At 35.2% G+C, this 27006-nt stretch overlaps 1 protein-coding gene across 2 annotated transcripts in view; it reads right to left on the bottom strand.

Moving 5' to 3' along the window:
- NAB1 (NGFI-A binding protein 1) overlaps positions 1–27006 on the bottom strand; it is a 47582-nt gene that overhangs the window by 6261 nt on the left and 14315 nt on the right. For both annotated transcript variants that reach the window (XM_054562766.1, XM_054562767.1), the window contains exons 3-5: positions 15446–15579; positions 12870–12921; positions 1711–1800 (exon numbers count right to left, since the gene is read on the bottom strand). In XM_054562766.1, the coding sequence (XP_054418741.1) occupies positions 1711–1800; positions 12870–12921; positions 15446–15579 (276 nt within the window). The remainder of the gene's footprint in view (positions 1–1710; positions 1801–12869; positions 12922–15445; positions 15580–27006) is intronic.

The raw sequence follows: 27006 nt of genomic DNA, 5'->3' as shown, positions 1-27006 counted from the left end.
TTTTTTAATGGTTTAAAGATGCCAATTTCAGACTCCAGCAAATATATTTAGGATTCATTAAAATTAGTTCACACTTCATGTGGTATACGCATTTCATAAATATGCATAGATGTCTATATCACATAAAATGTTAGATTTTGTGCAAAAGAAAAAAAAATCTTTTTGCTCAATCCCATAGAGAGAATTCCATTTCAGCTCAAAATAACCTCAGCTATGTTTTCCAAAGTACTGAGTCCTTTGAAAGATTTTTTAAAAAATTTTATTTGTTTATTTTTAGAGAGAGGGGAAGGGAAGAAGAAAAGAGAGGGAGAGAAACATTGATGTGTGAGAGAAAGATGGATCATTTGCCTCTCACATGTCGCCAGTCGAGGACCTGGCCGGCCCATAACTCAGGCACATGCCCTGACCAGAAATCGAACTGACAACCGTTTGGTTTGCAGGAGAAAGTCCAACCCACTGAGCCTTACCAGTCAGGAATGAAAGGTTTCTTTGAAAAAGGAACCTTAGTGCAACAGCAACACCTGCTATAAACTGCTTCTAACACACAGGGTGAAAGCTTGGCATTTTTATTTTAAGATTTGGCACTCCATAGACTCTGCTATGGTGACAGTACACTGGGAGAGAAAAGGTATAAAATGGCTGTGTAGGAGAGGACAAACACACCTCACACTAATATTAAACAACACAAATTATGCAGGAAAACATCAGTGCCCACTAGGATTTTCACCTTTATCATGGAACAAAATGGGAATATTTTCAACCTATCATAAAAAGACATGTGATATTCAAAGCAGTGTATGGGTGGTATTCTGCCAAAGAGTAATAGTCAAAATGCAGATATAAATCACTACCATGCTATATAAAAGAGTAGTACAAGAAAGTCGCTATATAAAATCATTTACAAACAATCCTGATTCACAATAGTAAAAAGAAGTAAAATATATTATAGAATAGGATAAACGCTTATACTATTTTTCTGAATGCTCATAAACCAAATCAAAAGAAACAGTAACTTCAGTTCATTTGAACTTGTTACTAATTAATTGATAAAATAAAGACTTCTGAGTGGGAAATGTATTTTTCATCCTGTTAACATGAAAAAACAAAACTTGGACCTACTAAATTTGACCAAAAGCAGCCACTAGAGAAAAGATTAACATGAATAAAACTTATGGTGCTTTCTGAAAGGTGATGTTTGCAGAAATGACTTTTTAAAATGTTGATTTCAGTGTACACAATGAAATAACTTAGTAGCAAAAGTACCTAAAGCTACATATTAATTTAACAATTTTATTACATATTAATTGAAATAATTTAATAAAAGCTACTAAGTTGACTATTAATATTTATTGAAAACTAGTTCTCTTTTATCTCAGAGCTGTATTTCACACGGATACGGTCAACATGGCTGTTTTCCTGGTATCAAATGACTTTTGAATTTTCTTAGGGAAGCTATCTTACTTTCTACAAAACTACAAAGAATAAATAAGTATTACTGTATCAGGTTCTGCTCAAAAAGATGCTGCTTATAAATCAAATCAAACCAAGCTGTTATTGCTATCTTGTTGATACAGCTGTGAATCATATGATACTTGAAGAACAACCAGATATAAATTCATTCCTTGGATGCTTAAAACTGAAGCTAGTTTAAGCAGCCATTTATTTTTCAACAGATATTATTATGGAATATTAACTGGTGGTTTACATTACCTGTGAACTAAGAGCAGCGAGTTCTTCACTCTTAGCTTTAGCCTGCTGGAAAAGGGTTTGCACGGAGTCCTGGAAATCTGGAAACCCATCCTGTAGATCAAAGAATAAGTCCTTTTTACTTAGACTTTGTAAATAACCATATAATCAATAACTCAGAAAATAAAGCAAACTATCTTAATCCTACTACCAGAGTAATCATGATTAAGATTTTAATATACAATATTTCATTTGCCTTTTATGGTACAACTACCCGATTCTACATTTGTAACCTCAGTGAAAACATAGAAGAAAAAAAATAAAGATTTGTAGATCCACAGTTTTACACTGAAAGGCAGAATTTCTGATCATTGATAATAATGGTTATATAGCATTTCATATAACATTTCATCTAGTGATTTTACTATTTAATCACTACCCTCATATTGGACATTTAGATTCTTTTATTTTTGGTTTGGAAACACCACAAAAATATTTTTCATGGAAAGAGCATTTCACATAGTTTAGATTATCCAATACAAGTGATTCCCAGAAGTAGAATTACTGCCCAGAGATAAACATTTTTGTCTTTACATACTTTCTACAAGGGCCTTTAACTGGTTTGTCAAACCATAAACAACATATAACAGTTCTTCTGGCCAGCACTGGGTATTGTTTAATTTTTGTCAATTTATATTTTTGTTTTGATATTCAAAAATTTTTCTAATTTTATTTTGTGATTTCTTCTATAAAGAATTAATCTTGCTATGAAGTTTAGGAAGGTGTTCTGATTTAGAGATTTGATAAGTATTCAAATTTACCCTCTAGTTTTTCTAAGCTTTTATTTTGTTGTTTGTTTTGTTTTATAAATTTAACTCTCTAACCCATCTGGAATTTATCTTGTTATACATAATGTGGTAAAGATCCAAAGTAAGTTTTCTTTAAGGTGTTACCCAGTAATCTCAACCTGAATTTTTGAAAAATTCTTCTGTGTTGACTTGTGATTTTTTTCCTTTATGACTGCATATGAGAGACAACAGGCCTTTGGAATTAGAATGACCTGTATTCACGTTCCAATTCCCCCATTCAGTAGCTGTGTGAAACAACGAGTAATTTAACCTTTCTAAGTTTTAGTTTCATCATGAAAAATAAGGCTAAGAAAACCTACCTATTAGGGTTGCTGTGAGGACCAAAAGAGATAAAGTAAATGAAATATTGCCTTTAGCACGTAGTAACTGCCACGTAAGTGTACCTATACATACTAAATTCTTACATTAAACAGAGGCTATTCAGGACACTCTACTCCTGGACATCACTTCAACTTAAATTATATCTATTTTATACAATACTTTATACATATTAGTGCCAATCCATCTACTACTTTTCTCAAGTTAAAAAAATTTTTGATTGTTTGCTGTTCCACATGAAATTTATGACTATATCATGGTAGCATGGTTTTAATAACTTTACTGAAAACTACCAAAGGATTCCTCACAGAAATTGCCATTAACTTCCAATACATTTCTCCCCTTCTTTGACAAGCTATATATTTATACCAAAGAATAAAGCATTAAAAACCAAAGTTCTTACAATAATAACAGAAAAAGATGTAATAACAACCAAGTCATTTTTCTCTTCTTTGAAATATGAGATACTGGTTCAAAACATTTTCCCCATCAAGGTCTTTTCAAAAAATTATTTCCCCACTACAAAGCTCATGTTTTCAAATATTTCATCTACCAAAACTTATTTCCTGCGTAATAATTTGCTATTTTTAAATTCAAAGCAATGAAATGGAGAAAAGAGCAAATAAATTTGACATATTGAGACAGTCATATGTAGCTTTATCGTGGGTTAATATACAATCAGTATTTTTAAAGTATTGAAAATAGTCACCTTTCTAGGCTGCTCCATGTGATCAAGGACACTTGGCTTAGAGGAATGTATAGAAAATCATTGTTAACTGAGCTAGAATGAACCTTATACAAGCAAGTGTTTACAGTCTAAATCTAAGTCATTTTTTCTTATTCAATTTTTCTCCTAAGAACTTATTTTGACCTAAAAATCCAGCTTTCTCTTTAGCAAACTCTCCTTTAAGTTCTGAAGTTCAATGAGGTCAGCTAGTAGACTTCAAAAGCAACAACAAAAGCAGCTCTCGTTTTTTCAGGCGCCGGCCATGTACTAGTCCCTGACTATGTTCTGTGTATTACATGTATTATTTCCCTTAATCCCCACCTCTAATAACACCAGTTTTCCCTCATTTTCAGCTACAGACCTGGGCTTCCAATTCCGTGCTCAAACCATAAATTCCTAGTTACCACCCTTTATGAAGTTCACAACAGTAAATACAAGCATTGCTCTTGCAGCTGTGCTTTTCATAAGCTCAACTGTTTTAATTCTATGATTTGCACTGAGTTTAATATCCAATTCTACCATTTATTTGCTATGATACTGGACAGATTATTTCCTCTTTCTGTGTCTGTTTCCCCATTTATAAAATGGGAATAACAACAGTGCTCAGCTAACTATAGACCGTTTTAAGAAAACAAAAAATTCATGAAAAAACACTTAGCACAATGCTTTGGCCCATAGAAATTATCCCCTAAAAGTTTGCTACTGATATTTATTAAGCTCTCTCCCCAAAACCATCAGATTTAACCAGAATAAAATAGATAGCATGCTCTGTTACTTACTATATCTCTCTGATACCGGGGAAGTATGAATAGATAAATTTTAGGGACATTTACAACAAATGGACATCTTAGAGGATGAGTAGGAAATAAGCATTTAACACTAAAACCAGCAAGAGAAAATATTGACTATATTGTTGAGGAACTGTTTTAATGAAAAGAACAATGGAAAAGTGGAAACATCTGTTCATTCATTCAGCAAAAATACCTTGTTTGCATAACAGGTTCTACACTCCGTACTTAAGGCTGGGAATACGGGAACCCCTGCCCTGCTGACAAATACAGTCTAGAGAGGGAAACAGACCAAGAGACCCTGAACAGAGCAGAGGGCATTGTTTCGGGAAGGCCAGAGGGTGACACCTAGGCTAAGACTTGAATGAAGAGAGAGACTCTAGGGTAAGACAGCAGCTTATAGAGAGCCCTGAAGGCCAAAGCACAGGATACACTAGAGAAGCTAGAAAATATATATAGGTAACATAGGGAATACACTGAGAAAGAGAGAGCAGTGAGAGAAGAAGCCGGATACACAAGGCCAAAGTTTGCGAGGTCCTGTAAGCCATGTTAAGAATTTTAGTTTTTATCTTAAAATCAAAGTGAAGATAGGGAAGGTTTCAAGAAAGAGACTAATTAGATTTGCATTTTACAAAATCCAACCTGATCAGATGCGATGGAGACAGTGGATTAGGGGTGGTTCAAGGACGGTGGTAGGGAACAGGTCAGAGGGCTACAGTTGGAGACCAAAAATAGTGGTCTAGCCCTGGACAGTGACAGACAAGACAAAGAAATACACGAGTTCCTGAGATGGGGCTTTAGCAACCAGGAGTTTGGTGGTAACGTTCATTAGAATAAGAAACTCAGGACCAGGAAGGAGGCCTGAGGAGGTAACATGAAGTTGAAGAATTCGGCCACAGACTTATTGAGTCTGATAGGTCTGCTGTTGAGACCTCACTGTAGATAAGCTCAGGAGGCAGGTGCTTGAGTTGCGAGGCGCGGCCTGGAGAGGCACATCTCATCAACAGGCCCTGAGGGGAGGACAGCCAGGCCAGAACCTCTGGCATCTCAGAATGAGAGAGGAGTGATCTAGTCTTGTATTAGGAACTAGGTGTATGATCTCAGGCGGGAAAGTTAACCTCATTATTTCCAACGTTCCGAATTTTTAAATGGAGATTAAACCATCTGTGTTACCTGCCCAAAGGAGATTTGTGGGGATTAACTAAAGAAACGCAAATGGCATATCTTGGAAGAGTATACATTGCTGTACAAAAACACATGGTGGCACCACTGGCAGGATTATTCAACCATGAAAACAAAGAAAAACTGGAAGGGAGAATTTCAAACGCTACATGGGAAAGGTTTCGGAAAACAGACACTGCTCCCTCATTAATAAATAGAAGTAAAGGCACAAAATAAGCAATAAATAACAGTATCTATGTAACCAGTGGTCCCTGCAACTGAACACATCAGTCATTCTGATTTTCTCCCACGGTCCCTAATAGTTCACTGTGGATGGGAAAACTACAGGATTGAATAGCTATCACTTCATGACGTATAAAGTAGGTTTTAGGAACCCAAAATGTATGACTTGGAAATAAAAGTGAGAAAAGTGAGACTATTCCCAAGCAACAGTCTCTTTCACATTATGTTTGGTGCAGGACTTTTGTTATGTCTCTCAAGTTTTTTTCCCCCAGGAACCAGCTGTACTATGCAATGAACAATTTATCTTCATGTCATATTCTTGGCTGCTGCCATTAATCACAGTGTTCCCTTACAGGCAAGACTCTGAGGCTGAGAACTGAGAAAATAAAAGATGCAGGGTAGGATGCTATTTGTGACCTAATTACTTTCATCCCATTGGTCTTTACTCCTATTCCTCCTCAACCTTCCCACCAAATACTAGCAAACTGTTTTAAAGTTACTGCTTAGCTGTCTTAAAAATGATTTGTTCCAGCAGATGTTCTCAGCCTCACACGTGCATTTTCCTTTTTCCTACTCACACTTTCTATATGAATAGCAGATTGTAATGCTTCTGTTTTTCTGATCCAGAGGGGAAGAAGCTACATGAAATTAGACCAGCTTTCTTTTCAACAATCTTAGTAACAGTGTAGGTGGATATTCTGACCCTCCTCCCCCACTTTCCTCAGGCTCCCACCCCCACACCCCACTAGAACTGCTAACAGATGTTTCCTCCAAGTCTTTCTTCTTCAAGCCCCAATTCTGACTTTCTGGTCTCTATTAACAAACTTCATTTCTTTCATCCACTTATCTCTGATTGCTCTGCACTCCCAGCCCACACAGGATCAAGGATGCTGTCACCTCCCATCTCCTTGCCTCGTCTCCACAAATTTCAGTGAAAAAAGAAAACTTACAGATGAGATATAAACAGTTAACAGCCCGTCTAGTCTGCTACCATCACCAGTCCTGAGACTTGTTCTTTTACATATTCTTCCTCTCCTTCTAAGATACTATTAATTGTAACATTAAAAGTAATACCAGAGTTCGTTCACAGAACACATTAAGTTCTTAATGAAAAAGGTCATCAACTGAATCTACTTTTAAATAATGTTTCAAAAAAATGAGGGGAAGGCGAGAGTGCCAGGACCTTTGGCTCTCGATTTTTCATCTTCTTTAACTAGCTGTCAGACTGTCTTAAATACTTTCTGCCATAGGGACAAGATAAATAAATCAAACTAATATTTTTTTATTTACTGTTTATCTTCCCAATACAGTTTTTCCTCATTCAAAATAACTAGTATGTCAAATGATAATGCCTTATATTTATGTTAAGTTTTTATAATTTATATTGTTAAGTTTATATTGTTTATAGTGTAATTTATATTGATTAAGTTTTCGACCCAAGTCTTATTGTTCATTGGATAAATTTCCTTGGGTAAGAAAATGGTAACTGCCACTCTTTCCCCCTTCTTCAAAGATTACCAATCCCCGGCACATTTTGCCCTTCATACCATACTAGTAGGAAGAAAAGTATAATCCCAATACTGTTTTTCACACTTAAGGTGCTTTGTGAATGTCCATCAGCACCCAGGAAGATGGTATTGCTTTGAAGTTTAGGAGTCAGACTTAGATTTGAAGCTCCTGGCTCTGCTACTAGATAGCAATGTGGCAACTTGGACAAGTTATTGAGCTTTTCTGGATCTTTCCTTGGTTGTAAAGTGGAAATCATAAGGCCTCCATATAGTGTAGACAAGAAGGTATGTGATAATGAATTTCCCCTGGAGCGATAGACATATAAAAGATTAAATAAAAAGCAGTTATTTTCACAATGGCCCCAAAGCTAGAACTGAGGTCTCTGTCAAAAAACAATAAACATAGTGCACATTCATTTTAGCTGAAAGTGGACTCACACATAGAGTAGGCATCCCAGGTAGACAAGCTATTCATCTAGCCTGGGCAGAAGTATTTCCAAAACTTGCTTACACTAACACAGAGGGTTGAAAAAGAGCTTTTTTTAGAGGCCTCATTCCAAGTGATGGGTTACTAAGGCTTCCCTAAGCTAGCAAGCTTTTTCCTCTGTGTCTCTCTTTTACATTCTAGGAATTACAGAACTAAAGTTCAAAATACTCTTTTAAATGTCTAATATGCCCTGTAGGAAGCAGTATTTCAGGACAGCAGATTATTCTTAGTACTTTAACACAACATGTAACGTACACCAATTAAACAACCACCACCACCACCTCCGCCCCCAAATAAATAGCTCACTATCCTTAAGGGGAGCAACCTACCACACAATAAGAAAAATCAGACCAGGATCTTAAAACTTCATTCCATCAACCCTTCAGAAAGAGATCAGGAAAATAAAGCGTTTAGCAGCAAGAAAACATCTTACTGAGCTTGAACAAAGCATTAGCTTTATTAGTATATCATAATGTACTGATAATGGCATGGAAGAAAATTTTTTTCTTTCCCTCACATGTCTACTATGATGTCATTTCTATTTTTTCTACTAGGCATTACATTTCTTTTTGTTCACTGTAAAAATTACCTTTTTAGAATGAAAAAAAAATCAGCAACTTGGCTTGTATGAATTTGTCAGTGTCAAGGATTTTGGAAAAATGAAAAGGAAGAGAAAAAAGTTGTCTCATTAATTTGGGTCTAGCAATTAGTACTCTGTTACACTTTATAGCAAGCTAAGCTTGTATCTTCTTTTTACTTTCTTTTTATAATTAATAAGCTAAGAACCACAAAAGAAATATTCAAATGAAATAAGAGAAACGAGTAAGTTCAAAGAATTCTAAAATCTTACTAGTTTTAGTTATGAAGTCCATTGTGTCACTCATATTCTGGACAAACCGGTCTCAATGTTCTTTAAACACACAGTATTTTCTTACCTCTCTGTCTTCGCCCATGCTAGGCTATCTTTATAATGCCCCTCCACCCTCCAACCCACATTCAGACCTTCTGAAATCCTACCCTTCTTTTTAAACCCAGCTCAAATGATATCTCCTCAATAGAACTTCCCCCAATCTCTTCTCATGCCAGAAATTCTCCCTCTCCCCAGTAGCCACACAAAAGGCAGACATAAACAATGTACACTAATATGTGGCGAAAAGTCTTAAGGAAATAGCAGTAACCCTATACTGCTAATACGGACTACCTCAGTTTCAATTTTTAAAACCAAATGAATAGCTGTAGTATCTCAGATTTGACTTAGAGTACACAAAATAATTTAGACAATGATTTATGCCAGTATTGTATATTTTGTAAAGATTTACACTATATAAGGTGAAAGTATACACACATACATAACACACTCACACACACACAATAAAGAGATATTGATGACCCGCAATACATAAGTGCTTTTAAAAAACTAAGTAAAAATAAAACAAAATTAAAAACCAACAAAAAAGTAAACTACTGTCCTAAATTCAAAGCTGAAGTCCCTATTTAGTTCTGGGAAACAAAATCAAGAGTTTTGTGTCTATAACAGCATTGAAAAAAGCTTGGGATTGATTAGTCACTTGTTTTATTTAGAAAGGGTTAGAATTGTTATTCACAGAAAGGAAACACTGATGATCTTAATTCTAAATTCAGAACTGTTCAAAGGGCTTTGTGAACTCCAGTAAAGCAAACTAACCATATAGATCTCTAATTCCATTATCTCTAGTGGAATATACTTAAAAGAACTGAAGGGCCTCATGTAATGGTATAACCCAATACTCCAAGGTACTAAAAAGAAACTCAAAATACTGTAACTGGATATAGAAAACATTTTCCTTAAATTTCAGATCAGGGCCATTCAGAGAGCCAGAATGACTTATCAATACAGCCTAACAAGAAAAACTAGAGGTCAAACAGTCCATGAGATTTGTGATCTTAAACTTCAATGTTCAGAAGTGATCTCTGAAGCCAGACAAAAGGGAAAGTGGGGTTTCAATGTGAGAGCAGCCTGTACCGTGGTCACGTCAGGGGCCAAAGAGATGTGGACCTAATTTCTAGCGTAGCAGCTGACTACCTCTCCTGGCCACTGGGCAGGTTCTGCCACCTTCTTTCCTCTAAACCCTCCAACGGCACATGCCTTCTTAGCAATTACTGTGTTTACCTGCCTTTTCTTTCAGGGGCAGAGACACTAACAGCTAAATCCACAGGGAGCCTCTCTTACTTGTTATCTTGGGATGCAATAGGGCAATATTTCATTAGTTAAGATCAATTTTCAATGTCCCTTTAGATAATTTCAATAAACTTTTTGAGTGGTATCTGAGGCAACCGATCTTAAACATTACTCCAGAGTTAACAGTGAGGCAGATTATAAATATAAGCACAATTTTTTAAAAATGTGCCCCTTTTTGGACAGAATTCTTCTCTTAGAACCATTGTTTAGGCTAAAGATTTTAGAAGTCAAATAAGCTTATCCACAGTCACTCTTTACATCATGGAACAGATTTTATTAAGTGCCTATTAAGTATAAGTCATTATTATAAATTCAATATAACATAGTGGATAAACAGATAAAAGCTCTATTCACATTTAATAAGGCAGACTGATAATAATTGAAAACAAATACGTAACACTTCCAGATACTGGTTAAGTTAGGAAAACAAACTAAACAAACCATGAGAACAAGACTAAACTGATTTTGGAGTAAGGATGTTCCTTTTAGAAAGGGAGCCAGTGAAGTCAGAGGAAACTCTCAGCCATGAGCTGAAACCATGTGAAGATCTCAAGATCTAGGTAGGGCTAAGAGTGAGTGCTGAGGCACAAATGGGTTTGGCATGTTCCAGATACACAGAATTGGTCCACGTAGCTGGGACACAGTAATAATAGTGCAATACTCTCTGGCCAGGTGGCTCAGTTGGTTGGAGCATCGTCCTCCTTACATCAAAAGGTTGGGGGTTTGATTCTCGGTCAGGGCACATACTTAGGTTGTGGGTTCAATCCCTGGCCAGGGATGCATATAGGAGGCGACCAATCGATGTAGCACTCTCTTTCGGTGTCCCTTCCTCCCTCTCTACAGTCAATAAAAAATAAAAAATGTCCTCAGGTGAAAATTGGAAAAAAAAAAAAAAAAAAAGAATGGGGAAATGTGGTAGCAGATGAGGTTAGAGATGCAAGCCAGAGCTGGATCATGTACGGTTTTAGATGCCTCAGGAGAAAGTGTAGATTTTAAGAAAGGGATTTATGTTTTTAAAAAATAACTGTGGCTCTGGTATAAATGAAAGACTGTTCCATACAAACAGATGCTTAGTAATAATAATATGATGGATATTTAGGGTAGTCAAAAATAGCTTATTTTCTCTAACTTGGAATTAAATAACAGATAACTAAGAGTACTGACCCCTATCTCCTACCCAAGAGAAAAAGAGAGATGCCACCTGACTTCAAAATATCTACCCTGCTGCCGACTGACCTCCAAAACAACATAGCTGGCAGTGCCCCTGCATTCACAGGGAACACATGCCAAACCCCCTGGGGATGCCCCAAAACACAGACTGTACTGAACCCTCTATGTACAATGCTTTTTCCTATACATACATACCTACGATAAAGTTTAATTTATAAATTAGGCACAGTAAGAGATTAACAATATTAACCAATAATTTAAAAAGGACAATTGTAACAGTGTACTGTAATAAAAGTTATGTGAATGTGGTCTCTCTCTCCCCAGTAATTTTTCTTTTTCAGACTAACCCTATTCCTGAGTCTGTGTAACCATCCCTTACTTGCAATAAATGGCCTCGTGTCCCTCATGTTGAGAGACCCCTTACTGAGGTCTTCATATGGCTCAATGTTTTCTGGCACAACGCATTGCCAGCAACTGAAACACATTTTCTGTTCATGTCTTCCACCCATGAATTTAATGCCTTTTTCATCTTATCTAAGCACTTTTCACACACTGTAGCCATAACTTTTGCACCTTAAGGTACAACAGCAAAATTAACACAAATTTCTTTTTCCTACCACACAATTTCACAGATAAAAAAAATCTGTTCTTACTGTAGATCTTAGCAACATCAGCATATTTTTTTTCCTTCCTTAGTAAGTCAAGAACTTTCACCTTTTCACCAGAAGGAAGCACTTCATAGCTTCTCTTTGGCATATCGGAATTGCCAGCATCATTATTCTTGCACTTGGGGACCATTATTAGGTAAAATAACAGTTATTTGAACACGAGCACTGTCGTATAGGAACAGTCAATCTGATAATCTATACAGTTACTAAGTGACTACCTGGCATAGTATTCACAGCATGGATACACTGGACAAAGGGATGTTTCATGTCTTAGGCGGGACAGAGCAAGATTTCATATGCTACTCAAAATGGTACAGAACCTAAAACTTACGAATTGTTTATTTCTGGAATTTTCCATTTAATATTTTCAGACTGCAGTTGACTGTGGGTAACTGAGACCACAGGTAACTGAAACTGTGGGAAGCGAAACCATAGCTTGGGTGGGGGGACTACTGTATTCAATCCAAATTAAGGAAGAGCAGTTCTGAAACCATCCTATAGTTCTGAGAGCACTAAGTAAAGCACGTTTTTCTTGATCAACTCTCACCTCATCACTGGCAGGTCTAAAATCAGAAGGACAGCCTCAACCGTGATCCTCTAAAATAGGCTTTAATTACAGGGAAGTCTCCACAATTTGCACTTACTAAACTGTAATTTCCCTCAGATAGTTATTGTAAAGAAATTAAATTTTAGCTCCTCTAAAAATATTTGATTAATGATATAAATAATATTATAAAAGAAACAGTTTAACCAGCAGAGTTTTAAATCTGTAAGAAAACACCTATTTACAAATCAATCTTTGGTAAACTGACTAGACATCAATTTTAGCATTGTTGTTTTCTTTTATGAACTTTCTTAGTATCCTAGTTCGAATTACTATAGATACTTCAAGGCAAAAAAAAAAAATTCTATATTGTTTTTAAGATTCTACAATTTACATTTTTCACTAGTTTATGGGGCCATCCCTTTTTTTAATTTGAACTACTGAGGCAAAAACTATTAGCATAAGAAAATATATAATCATACCTCCACTTTAATTCTCTTTGGAGACAATTCATCTCTTTCTCCACATTTTGACCTGAGGGGAATGGCAGAGAGAGAGAGAAAAACTTGAGAAAGTAAGAAATTTTATTCTAAAGGCATCTCAATCTATAAACTTCCACAAAAACATAACCCTGAAACCCTGGCACCAAAAGTAAGACATGCATAAGGAACACTGAAATAATAAAAACTAGACTTTTCATCATGTCTAAATTAACACTAAAAATATAAAGACACAATTACACATTTTAAAAGACCACTACCTAGAACTCCCCACACAGAAAGTAATAAGTATTAATGATTATCACATAATGAAAAAGGGAAAAAATTGAGGACAATTGTATTCCATAATATTCCTTTATAGATTTAGGATAAAAATGACAACAGTTAAGACAAATACCCATAGCTACATGAGATTAAAATGCATTTTATCTATCTAGTGAAAGCACAGATGCACTTCCCCTTAACCCAGAGATCCCTCTGCTGGGAATCTATCACACAGAGGTATCTACACATACATGAACTAATACTGCCAATTAAACTATGACAAGCCATCAATTTTAAGTTACATCTTCATATAAAAGATGATAAAATGTGAAAAAAGTATACCTCAAAGAATCAACAAAATAAGATACGTATAATGTTATTTATTGTGGTATTATTTATAATGAAAAAGACTAGAAGCAACTCAAGAATCCATCAATAGGGAACTAGCTAAATGAATCATGATACATCAGTGTAATACCATGCAACTGTAAAAAATAATGAGCAAGATGTATATATACTAACACTTGTTAGCGAGAGCTCCAAAACATGTTAAAATAAAAACAAATAATGTGGACACATCCTACCTATTTTTTTAAGAAAAATGAAAAATGAGAAACTATATATTTCTTGAAAGGTACTATATAAAATGAGACAGGAATGCGAGTGCAAGTTTTTGTATTACCTATTTACATAGTTTTCTCTTCTAAATTATGTAAAAGTGTTATGTATTTTAAAATATATCTAATTTAAATATGTATATATAAAGGTAAATACTACAACCAGCAGCTGAAAACTATTGAAAGTAGTTGTCTCTGGGGTGCTGTATTAAAAAGGGGGAAGAGAGAAAGGGGTGGAGAAAGGGAACTGCTCAGTTTCATAAGCCTCGTGTACTACATGACTTCTTAAAAGATGTACGCATATTACTTTGATTACAGGAAATTATCTACATAAAGCACTCATAAGGAAAATTTTGTATAAGAAAATGAAAAATCATTAAATCAACTTTTGATTAACCAACTCCCTCCCCTCCAAAAATCTTGTAAATAATCCTATAATATTGCTGTATACTCTTTACCCTGTTTATTTAGTCTGCGTATTTTCACTTGTCAGTTTGTAAGTATGTGAGCTCTTGAGTGGGGAAAAAAAACAAAGCAGCTCTGAGTTAATAAAAATAATGGTGATGACAGCAAATGCCTATAAGGGTTATTTTCAAACTTGAATTTACACAAGAATCATGTGGGATGTTTGTGAAAGTTTGAATTCCAAGGCTCCATCCCCAAAGATTGTGATTTATTAAGGCTGGAAAGGTGCTCAGCATGTGGCTTTTCAACAGATGCTCAGTTATTCTAATGCATGTGGTCATCTGCATCTACTGAGAGAGGCAGTGCCATGCACAAATGATGGTGCACTGAAAATTAGGGTCCTGTGGAAACAAGTGAATGGAATCTGAATTGTCCAAAACTACAGACAATGCTTGGGGTACAAGTGAGAAGAAGATTAAGAGTAATATGGTATGTTTACATTAAATTTTATAACTATCATTGTTTTTTAACATGAACTTTTTATTTTATTATTTTCTTTTTTTTTTAAAGATTTTATTTATTTTTAGAGAGAAAAGAAGGGAGGTAGAAAGAAAGGGAGAGAAATATCAGTGTGTGGTTGCCCCTCGCATGCCCGCTCCTGGAGACCTGGCCCGCAACCCTGGCCTGTGCCCTGACTGGGAATCGAACTGGTGACCCTTTGGTTTGCCGGCTGGCCCTCAATTCACTGAACCACATCAGCCAGGACAACATGAAGTTTTTCTTAAATTTCAAACATATGTTCCATATTCCACTTGCTAGTTAGTAATAAAATTATCTTCCAATTTTCACTTAAATACTGGTCAATAGAGTATTTTTATCTAGTTAATCTCATTAAATTGCAAACACCTACAAAAGGAACTAATTTGCTTCTTCAGAGTTCAATTTCATGTAGTAAGTGGTGTACAAATAAGTCTGTAAATGCTGACTAATCCTGTTATCATACTCAAAAACAAAGTATGTGCAAGAGAGATTGTCTAAAACCCTACAAGAACAATACTATAGAGCTAAAGAATTATTTTTTTAAAAGAAAAAGAGAATTAAACAACAAAAAACACATTAGTAATAATGTTTTGAAAAGTCACTTTACTGTTTAATTTTAGAAAATTATAATCACACTTTTTTCAGAAATGCTTACAATACTACCAGTGCATGGTATTTCAAACACTACTTCTATCAAGTAATGCAAAAATGCTGCCAATTATTTAAACTTACTTGGTGGTTCTGTAAGTGTATTTATAAGTGACTTCTCGAGAAATCTGCCTAGCCAAGGCAAAAAGTTCATCTCTTCTTGTCAGGAGGCCATTATCCTTCACACAGAGCTGAGCAGCTGCTTCATTAACAGTGAGCTACATAGCAAAATAAAAGTTTTAAAAATTATAAACATTTTTATTTCATCAGTATATAAAATACTTCATTTAAGAATATTAAAAAGTCCTATCATTCTATAATGAAATCATAATTGATAAAAATCAGGATGGTCTTTACTCCTAATTAGTCCTAATGGATAATATCAAAACAAAATCAAGTCATCTACCATCTCTCAGAACTCAAACTAATCAAAATAGTCATCTTAATTTTACTTATTTATACACTTTATTTATTTATTTTTATCTTCACCCAAGAACATGCTTACTGATTTTAGAGAGAGAGGAGGGAGGGAAAGGGAGAGAAGCATCTATGTGAGGAACATTGACCAGGGACCTCTCGTATGGGCCTTAACTGGGGACTGAACCTGCAACTTGGGCATGTGCCCTGACTTAGAATCAAACTGTGACCTTACAGTTTATGAGAACTCCGACCAAGTGAGCCACACCAGCCAGGGCAATATATGTTTTATTTATTTTTGTTTTGGTATGAGTTAATGGAAAATAAGCAAAACAAAATAAGAAGTAAAAAATGTTCTGCATCTCATTTTTCTTATTAAAAAATATCAAGGGATTTGACTACATGATATGATGATATTATTTCTCTAACTATAAGTGAGTATACGTGGTCTGGCAGATTTTTTTTTTTTTAATGTGAAATGACATGAAAATTCCTAAAGGAATAAAAGTTAAATGATTTTAGTTAAATAGTTACCAAAACACTTAGTAAGAACAGTTATCACAATTTAGGACTATAATGGAAAAGCAAGGTCTTAGAGTTACCAAATCTCTTAAGAGTCATCTAATTCTACTTTTTCTCTTAAGAGTTAAATATTGCCAATATACAGTTGATAGTTGACCAAATACCCTGTACTAAAATCTAAAATAACAAATGTTATCTAAAACTCAAAACCTGTAATTGTTTAATAAACTAGAAAAATTCTTTTCACATGATTTGTCAATTTAAATAGATGTAGGGAACTGCCAAGAGTTATATTACACTTTTTTTTTAAAAAGCAAGAATTCTCACTCTGGCTGGGTGGCTCAGTTGGTTGGAGCATCATCCCAAATACCAAGAGGTCACGGGTTCAATTCCCGGGCAGGACACATATCTAGGTTGCAAGTTCAATAGGGGAACGTACAAGAAGCTACAAATTGATGTTTCTCTCTTCCTCTATCTCTAAAATCAATAAAAACATATTCTTGGGGTGAGGATAAAAAAAAAAGCAAGAAACATGCTCATTCAAAGCATGACTGATGGCAAAAAAAAAAAAAAAAAAAGGATAGCTGATGTCCCAGTTTTCTCAGGGCTCAACAGGGATATCAATACCTCAAGAAACTCTAACAAGAGGTAAACCAGGAAACCAGGAGACACATCTGACATAAAGTTGTTGTTAGTAATACTTCTTGTTTTTCTTTTGTACAAAATCAGGCATTTACTGTTTATCCTGAATGGGGCATCCCACTTGATTAGCAATAATTTTTCTTAAATTAAAAAAAAAAATACAGAGAAGCAAATGAAGACAATGAATACAGCATGCATTCTTTCCATCAAGAATGACTTAATATATATTTTATGTATATGTATATGATTCCAATATTTCTCTGTGTACATATAAACACAAATGTGAATAAAGATTTGTAATCTTTTTTTCACTTGTACATGCCGTATTCTTTACTTTTACCATGTATTAAAGTGGAGACTTGGCTTGTTTACCTCAGCATCTGGCACTGCCTGGATGCTCAATAAAGATTTCTAAGAAAACCAGGGTAGTTAAATGTCCACAGTGAGGCTGATTTAAATACTAATTGATAACATTTCAGTACCAGCTTATGCACAATCACAGAAAATAACTTTTCAATGTAAATTGAAAACAATGTTCTAGTATTCCTTCCAAGGAATAATCCTACCAAGAAAAAAAAACACAACACATTATCACTGAATTCAGGCTCCAACAGACCAAAAGGTAGACTGAACTCTCCAGGCCTCAAGGAGCTTTCTGGTAGAAAAACTGAGGCTGTAGAAATAAGTATAGCTCACCCGCAGTTAGAGTAAGAGGCTGATCATCGAACTTTCCCATCAAAAATGTATTTTTTGTCAATGTTTTCTAGATTACATGCTCCCAGTCACTAGTGATTAAAATCAATAGCCATTATCTTTTTTAAAAAATGATAATACTTTTTAAAAACTGTTATATTTTAAAAATGAAACTAAAATACTCAAAAACAATAGTTGCTGACTGTATCACCATACTGGGTTTTTATTTTTTTAATTCTAAGTTTCTAATTTTGTTAAAAGTATAAAATAAGATATTCTCCCTAACTGGTTTACTTACTTCCTCCACTTCCTCTTTTCATGGCTAAAAATACCAAAATTCCATTTACAGCTTCATGTAAAAAATTTCTTAAAGTTAGCTTTCTATCATCATATCTAGATGTAAAAAGTCTCTGTACTGGTAGTTCAAATTATAACATAACAATCAAATGACTGTGACTTTGGGTTCACTGTTGTTGGCATAAAAATACTATGAGAATGCTGAGTGACAGGGAGGCTCAAAAGGTAATCGAGACTTTCATTTCCAGTACAGGGAGGTATAGCTACCTGACTGGCCCCTCTCACAGATAACCACCAGTATTTTTGGATGAAGTAGAGGAGAAAAACATTTTTAATACATCAATGAGTCAGTAAAACAGTAAGGCCTACTGAGGTCAAAATGAATGAAGAGAGTATCTCAAAGGAGTACATTAAGGGCAATTGCTAAACCAGATGAACTTAAGCTTCAACCTTCACAGCCTACTGAGGCTGAAGAGAGTGGAGGAAGAGTGGCAGAGGAAAAATGAGTGTGGAGAGAAAGTAGTGAGAGGAAACACCCATGATCCACAAAAGGTGAGGTGTCTAAGATCTCTCCTCTATAAAGCTGAAATCCCAAAGTATTATATGTCCAATATAAAGGCTGACTTAGAAATATACTTCCATGAGCAATCCAAGAGAAATTACCTGTCTTGAACCTTGTTACCGAGTGGGAGAGGACAGAAGATACTCTCTAAAGGTTTCATAACCCACAGTCAGCCCTTGTATTTTCAGTCCTAATTCACAGTAAGTAGGCTGAGGTTTTATTTTCACGGGGTCCCAGAGTTGTAGTGTGTATGTGGTACAGGTGCCTGGTAAAAGCAAATGCAAATAACCTCTAGGAGAATCCCTTTTCTTCCTAGGCCTCAGAACAGTCCCACAGTTCCAAGAAAAATAAGATCATAGACAAGAAATCATAAAACATCCAAAGAAACAAAGCATCAAAAGTAAAAACTAGCAGAAACAACAGATAATGGAATCAGACTTCAAAGACTTCACTTAAAGAAATAAAAGTTGAAAACATGACTAAAGAGTAATACAGTAAAAAACAAACAAACACCAAGATAAACTGAGAAATTAGAGGAGAGAAGAAACTGGGGCAAAGGCAAACAGAGGATTTCAAAAGCAGACAATAGTTAGATAACCACTGACTTCTGAACACAACAATGAAAGCCTGAAGACAAAGAAACTGTATCTTCAATTGCTAAGGAAAAATAACTGACCCAGAGTAATTACCAATTAAGAATCAGGGCAAGAGATCCAGATGATGGCGATGCAGGTGAAGGTTACAACTCAACACCTCCCAGGACCAAACTAGAATTATGACTAAATTATAAAAGAAGCATCCTGAATAACAGTTGAATACTGGCTGAAGAGAAGTCTTATAATCAGGGACTTCCAGGAGAAACCATGTTGACATTGGTAGGAAGGGCAGAGACACAAAAAGGGCTGGATCCACTTCCACAGGCGGCAGCCAAGGTTCCAGAGGGATATCTCAGCTGTGCAAAGTTCCCCCTGAGAAACGTGGGGTCTAAATGCCTAGCTTGGCTCTCCAGCCCAGAGCACCAGAGCCAGAAAGTCGTGCCCACATAACATCAGTCTGTGAAAAGCAGCAGTGTTTCTGTCCACCAGACAGAGATGAGAGTCCACTAGAGACCCCAGCACCTTCTTAAAGGACCACCACACAAAATTTTGTTTGCAGCCAGACTCTGGGCTCCAGCAGACGGAGGGCAGAGCAGAATAGAGGCACATGAGGAGAAACTGGAGTTTGAGGCTCTGGGGAGGGAGCTGAAGGAGCAGCGGCCAGGATCCCTGGACTGAATCCCTCTCCCATACTGCAGACGCCATCTTCCTTAGGTGGAGCACTCCCCTCCATGTGACATTAGCCTGGGGGAAAGCAATAGCCTAAGGGTCAATCCCATGCACAAACTGGGCCAACAGCAATCAAGGCTCAGTTACAACAGGAAGGCCCACATAACCCACACAAGAGATATTCCTGGAGTGCCAGGCTCAGGTGATCAAGAAGACTGCACCACTGGACCCCACAGAACACCTCCTACATAAGGCTACCCCATGAAGACTATGAGTCATAGCACATCTATCTAATACATAAAAACAAACACAAAAAAGCAGCCAAAATGGGGAGACAAAGAAACAAGACCCAAATGAAAAAACAGCAGAATTCTCCAGAAAAAGAACTAAATAAAAAGGAGAAAAGCAATTTATCAGATATAGAGTTCAAAGTAGTGGTTATAAGGATGCTCAACAGCATGACAAAAAAAACACTGAAACCATAAAAAAAGAACAGCCAGAAATGAAGAGTACACTATCTGAAATGAAGAATACACTGGCAGGAATAAACAGTAGGTTGGATAAAGCAGAGAATTAAGTCAGTGATTTGGAAGACAGGGAGAAGAAAATACCCAATCAGAGCAGCAAAAAGAAAGTAGACTTTAAAAAAAAATGAGGACAGTTTAAGGGACCTTTGAGATAACATGAAGTGTAACAACGCCCTCATTACAAGGGTACCAGGAGAAGAAAGAAAGCAAAGGATCAAGAACCTATCTGAAAAAACAATGACCAGAAATTTCCCTAACTTGGTGAAGGAAAAAGACACATAAGTCCAGGAAGCACAGAGAGTCCCAAACAAGATGGACCCAAAGTGGCCCACATGAAGACACATCATAGTTAAAATGGCAAAGGTTAAAGACAAAGAGAGAATCACTTTCTTTATTTTTCAAACTTACCAATTTTTTATTTTTTATTGTATTCTTTCCATCACCATTTATCCTGCCTATACCCTCTTTTACTTCCATCTACTCCCCTCCCCCCTACAATCATCACACTGTTATCCATGTCAACAAAGAGACAATCTTAAAAGCAACAAGAGAAAGACAGGCTGTTACCTACAAGAGAGCTCCCATAAGACTGTCAGCTGATTTCTCAACAGAAGTATTTCAGGCCAGAAGGGATTGGAATGAAATATTCAAAGTGCTGAAAATCAAGGACCTACAACCACGACTACTTTACTCAACAAGGCTCATTTAAAATCAAAGGAGAAATAAAAAGCTTCCCAGACAAGAAAAACTAAAGGGGTTTGTTACCACCAAACCAATATTGCAAGAAATATTACAGGGGCAAGAAGGAAAAGGAAAGGAGAAGAAAGACGATGACAATGATGACGATGACAAAGGAACACAGTTAAAAGAATAAACTGGCAATAAAGACATACCTATTAATCACTTTAAATGTAAATGGCTTAAATGTTCCAATCAAAAAACAGAGGTTACCTGAATGCATATGAAACAAGATCCATGTATATGCTGTCTACAAGAGACCCACCTCAGAATGAAAAATACAGACCAAAAGAAAAGGAATGGAAAAAGATATTTCATGCAAATGGAAAGAGAAAAAAAGCTGGGTAGCAATAGTTACAGCTGACAAAACCGACTTTTTAAAAAAAGGCTACAATAAGAGACAAAAGACACTACGTAACAATAAAGAAAGCAATCCAACAAGAGGATATAACCTTTGTAAACATTTAGGCATCCAACTTAGGAGCACCTAAATAAGTAAAGCAAATCCTGATGGGCATAAAGGAGAGACGGACAGTAATACAGTCACAGTGGGGGATTTTAACACCCCATTGACATTAATGGATAGATCTTCCAAACAGCAAGTCGACAAAGAGACTGTGGCTTTACATGACACACTAGAGCAAATGGATTTAATAGACATCCTCAAAGCATTTCACGCCCAAGCAGCAGAATATACATTCTTTGCAAGTGCACATGGAATGTTTTCTAGAATAGACCACATCTTAGGACACAAAACAAGTCCTAATAAATTTAAGAAGACTGAAATCATATCAAGCATCTTCTCTGACTGTAATTGTATGAAACTAGAAATCAATAGCAATAAAAAAAATGGAAAAGCACACGAAGACATGGAGGCTAAATAACATGTTACTAAAAAATGAGTGGGTTAACAACAAGATCAAGGAGAAAATCAAAAGACACCCTGAAACAAATAAAAATGAGAACACAACAATCCAAAATCTGTGGGACATAAGCATCATTTATGTATGATCTATTCTTCCCTAAAAAAACTGAACTGAATCTAATCAAGCTTCTATATCTATTAATTTAAGATATTATGGGGTGTATACAAAACAAGTTGATCATTTTTAACGTTGGTGACAGCAACATGGGAATTTATTGTATTATTCTTTCTACTTTGTGTACATAGGGAATTTTTCATTACAGAAGCCTGAAATAAGAACAAGGGTAAAAAAGAAAAGAATCCAAGCAAAACAGTTTCTAGTGAAGTGGGGAATGACAGAGTTTGCCATTAGTAGAACTTCATTATGAAAATCCTACATGATGCACCTCAGGCTAAAGTAAACTTATTCCAGATGGTCAATTTGAGATATAAAGAGTTGAAAAGGGAAAGAAATACAAAACAAATTAATGGAAATAAATTCAAAATATTAGCCACTATAATAAACGTAAATGCAAGACTGGATTTTTAAAAAATCCCACTATCGGTATTTATAAGAGATATAGCTAAAACATGAATTAGAAAAGACTTAAAAGTAAAAGGCTAGAAAAAAGTTCTATCAATTGCTAACAAAAAGAAAGCACTTGCATTTTTATTAATATCAAATAAAATACATTTTTAAAGCAAAATGCATTATTAAAGGTTAATAAGGTAACTGTATAATATAAAAAGTAATAAACAATTTCATAATTACAGTAGGTGATTTTAACAGACAACTCTCAGTTACTGATAGAGCAAGTCAAAAAAAAAAAAAAGACTAGAAACTTTGAATAACAGAGTTAATAAGCTTGTTAAAATTACAGACACAGAACTCTCTTCCACCACAATAGCAGGAACACATAAAAAACACTCACTACATACTGGGCCATAACTAAAATCTCAACAAATTTTAAAGGGTTAGCAGTATGCAAGCTATGTTCCCTGACTATGATGTAATTCAATTAGAAATCATTAGGAAAAATAAATAAGGAAAAAAAACTCATATTTTGAACAATGAAAAAAAACTTCTAAATAACTCATGAGTCAGCAAATAAATTAAAAATGAGAAACAGTAAGAATTGAAAAATAATAAGATAACCTCATATCAAGACTTTGATTAATGCTAATTCAATACATAGTAAGAATCTAGAACCTTAATTGCCTACATTAGAGAAGAAAAAGTAGACATTCATCAACTAAGCACCCAGTTTAAATGAGAAAAGGACAATAAAATAAACTAATAGAACACACACACACACACACACACACACACACAGCACAACCAAGAATATCAACTAAACCAAAAGTTGCTTCTTCAAAAAGATGAGGAGCTGGAAAGCTTTTCTCTGCAAAAGGTCAGACAGAAAATATTTTACCTTTTACAGGTCAAAACAGTCTATGTTACAACTACTGAACTCCGACATCATAGCTCAAAAGCAGTCACAGACAAAACAAAAACAAATGGGTATGGCTGTGTTCTAATAAATGTTTATCTACAAGATCAGGAGGTGGACCAGATTTGGCTCACAGGATCTAGTTTGCAGTTCCCTGGAAAGGTTAATGAAATTAACAAACCTCTGGCAAGACTGATCAGGGGAAAAGGGGATTTAACTATAAAAATAATATTAGATCTTAAAAACTATAAACAACTTGATGCCAGTGAGTTTGAAAACTTAGATGAAAATATTCTTAGAAAAATGTGACTTACTAAAAGTGACGCAAAAAGAAACAGATTACTACCCTGCCTGGTGTGGCTCAGTGGACTGAATGCCGACCCCAGTCAAGGTACATGTCTGGGTTCTGGGCCAGGTCCCCAGTTGGGGGCATGCAAGAGGCAACCACACATTGATGTTTCTCTCCCTCTCTTTTGCCCTCCCTTCCCCCCTATTTAAAAATAAAGAAATAATATCTTTTTAAAAAATAAAATAAAAAAGACTACTCTAAAAGTCCTATAACCCATTTTTTTAAATGATCAAAAGGAAATGGTCAACATTTGTTTTAAAGTATTAGATGCTGAAATCTATCCATTCTAAGCTGAGAATAAAGCATCATAACTTACTAATAAATGTGTTCAGGACTAAATGGTTCCCAGATTCAGCTTTCTTCCTCTCTCAAAACTAAGATTGAACTCTGAAACACTCAGCCTTGACTTCTCAACACTACAGTGGAAACTGACCTTAACTTGACATCATCATCCTTATCTCAGTAATGTGCTTAGCACTCCAATACCTGCAGAAGTTCTACTAGGTCTACAACTTACCCATTGACTCTATATACATGCCCCTCTTCCGCATCCTATCTTTGAGTTCCAGAGCTGCTTTGGCTGGAAGTTGCTATTTGCTGATAAATATTCTATAATGCCAAGTTTTCTACCTACTTATGTTTCTGAGTATTACAAGCTCCTACATTCTCTACTGCCTTGCTATTTTCAACTTGCAGTTTATCACTCTTCATCCATTCATTCATGTAAGATCTGATTGTTTTGTTTACCACAAATCTGCTAATACACCTTTGGAAAGATGGAACACTGCCTGCTTGGACTTCTTTTTAGTACTGCTTCTGGGTTTGTGCCTTAGCACCCACCCCCCACCAACAAACAGTGTGTCTCTTAGCCTCTGCCCCTCACATTATCTTCATGGTCTGACTCCTATCACCCAGATCATCTCTAGCCAGTTCTTAAAACCAGCACTGATTCTTCAGCTTATCAGAAAAGTATTTATAACAATAATTCATTCCATATTGTGAGAGCTGAAAATAATCTTTTCAGATGTAAATAAGCTCCTCATTTTCATTCACTAGTGACCTATATACAGGTCTATGTCTTGAAAGATTGTCCACGGGGTTTATATGTAAAAAACTTTCAGAAATACTACCAACAGTTAATTAATGTCATATATTTATTTGGAAATTAAGGACAAACTAATAACATTTGTTAGTATTAGGAATTTAGAAAAACTCAAAAATATCTCTCGTTTTAAATAGTCAAGTGAAAAAATGTGAAATTATCATAATACATAAGAGGTACATTAATAGTACTTTTAATTCCCTCAGGATTTCATAACTTCTGCCACGCTTTTGAATGGTTAGTACTTTGAAAAAAAATCCTGATTTATAAACTTCTGCCCTGAACTATTTTATTGGACCAGAGTCACATACTTGAATTACAAATAACAAGTGGTATAAGTTTCAAAAACACAAGCCACATTTTCCTAAGCCCCCACCCCCACATCTCAGCCTACTAGCATTCATTTTAAGTATTCCCTTATTTTGGGAAAATCACAATGGTTTCATTACTTAAATAACATCTGTACCTATTTATCTGAAGATGCAAAGAGCCCTTATTAAGCAAAAGCCAAGTGTGTAATAATTCGTTATGGATTTAAGTAGGTTATTATTTTTTTAAATACTGTGACATCAGCTAGGTTTATTAAAGTAGTTTCTTTAACATACTTTTGCTTTGATAGAAATACAGGTCTTTTAACTAAACTTTGTGTTTCCTCTGCTATGTTTTATATATGCATGACCCATGGACATGTACAACAATATGAGGACTGCTTAGGGAAGGGGCTGGGTGGAGGTGGGCAAAGGGAGAAAAAGCAGGGTCAACTGTAATAGCATAAACAAAAAAAGGCAATTAAAAATTATATGAAAACTAGATTAAAGCATGAAATAAAATTGCCAACATGTTATGCCCTTTGTTTTCTATTGCTGACAACCATAATAGGCCTTCAGTAGATTCTTTTATGGGTTCATAGGTAGTGAAAGGGTCCAAGTATATCTGAATTATAACATTAAGTGTATTTCCTAGCTCCACTCCCAAGTTCTCATAAGTCAGATGTTGTATGGCAACAATAATACGTAACAATTACAGAAGGATATGCCCAAAATAGATCAAACCACAGATTCAATGCATTTAAGTAATTTTGCTAACTAATTCTATGATTTTAAGCTCCAGTATACACTTATACCTAAACCCATTTATTTTAAAAAATCAGATAAACTTGCTGCAAACATGACTAATATACAAAAGTCATCCAGTGAGAGAAATTTTTTAAGTGGGCAAAATTCATTTATAACAATTTATAAAAATCATAGCTGTATATCTATATTAAAAATAAATTTACATATACATTATATAGACAGTTAATGTACAAATATATAATACACAGTATATGACCTAACAAGAAAAGTGCAAAACCTATGTAAATAAAAAACTTTAAAAATCACCAAGGAATATAAAATATCTAAGTAACTAACTACATACACTCTGTATTATTGTGTGAGAGTTCTCATTATTGTAAATATGTCAATTTTTTTCCAAATTAACCTATATTTTTAAGGTATTTCTAGTGAAAATACCAGCAGAAATTTTTGGGAAATTTGAGAAGTGCATTAAAAAATTTCATTTGGAAGGAGAAATGAGTAAGATGACCTAAAAAAACAGAGGCTGCAATACAAGGCTACTGAAGGGGCACTTGCCTTTGCAGACATTAAACTACATTATTTACCTAAGTTAATTAAAATAACTCTATACTCGTGAAAGATTAAAGAATTATACTGACCAACCCATGCAAGACATATAATTAAATTTCCACATGGCAGCCTGAAAGGACAAATGAGAATCTGGGAAAATATCTACAACATAACAGAAAAGGTTAATATACTTAGAATATAAAAAGTTCTTACCAATTTTTTAATTTGCTTTTTGTCTTTTTAAAAAGATTTATTTATTTATTTTTAGAGAGAGAGGAAGGGAGGGAGAAAGAGACGGAGAGAAACATCAATGTGTGGTTGCATTTCACGTGCCCCCTGGGGGGACCTGAACTGCAACCCAGGCATGTGCCCTGACTGGGAATTGAACCAGTGACCCTTTAGTTTGCAAGTCAGTGCTCAATCCACTGAGCCACACCAGCCAGGGCCCAATATATTTTTTAAAAGTTAAGACAAAAAAAATCAACATTAGAACAAAGAACATAAACATAAAATTGAATCTGTTAAAGATATTAAAATATATTTATTCT

This window comes from Pteronotus mesoamericanus, unplaced genomic scaffold (assembly GCF_021234165.1).
Source record: "Pteronotus mesoamericanus isolate MK-2021 breed Mesoamerican mustached bat unplaced genomic scaffold, CSHL_Meso_final scaffold_651, whole genome shotgun sequence".
NCBI lineage: Eukaryota > Metazoa > Chordata > Mammalia > Chiroptera > Mormoopidae > Pteronotus > Pteronotus mesoamericanus.
The sequence above is the reverse complement of the archived record's forward strand: the minus strand, read 5'-3'. Positions and strand labels throughout refer to the sequence as shown.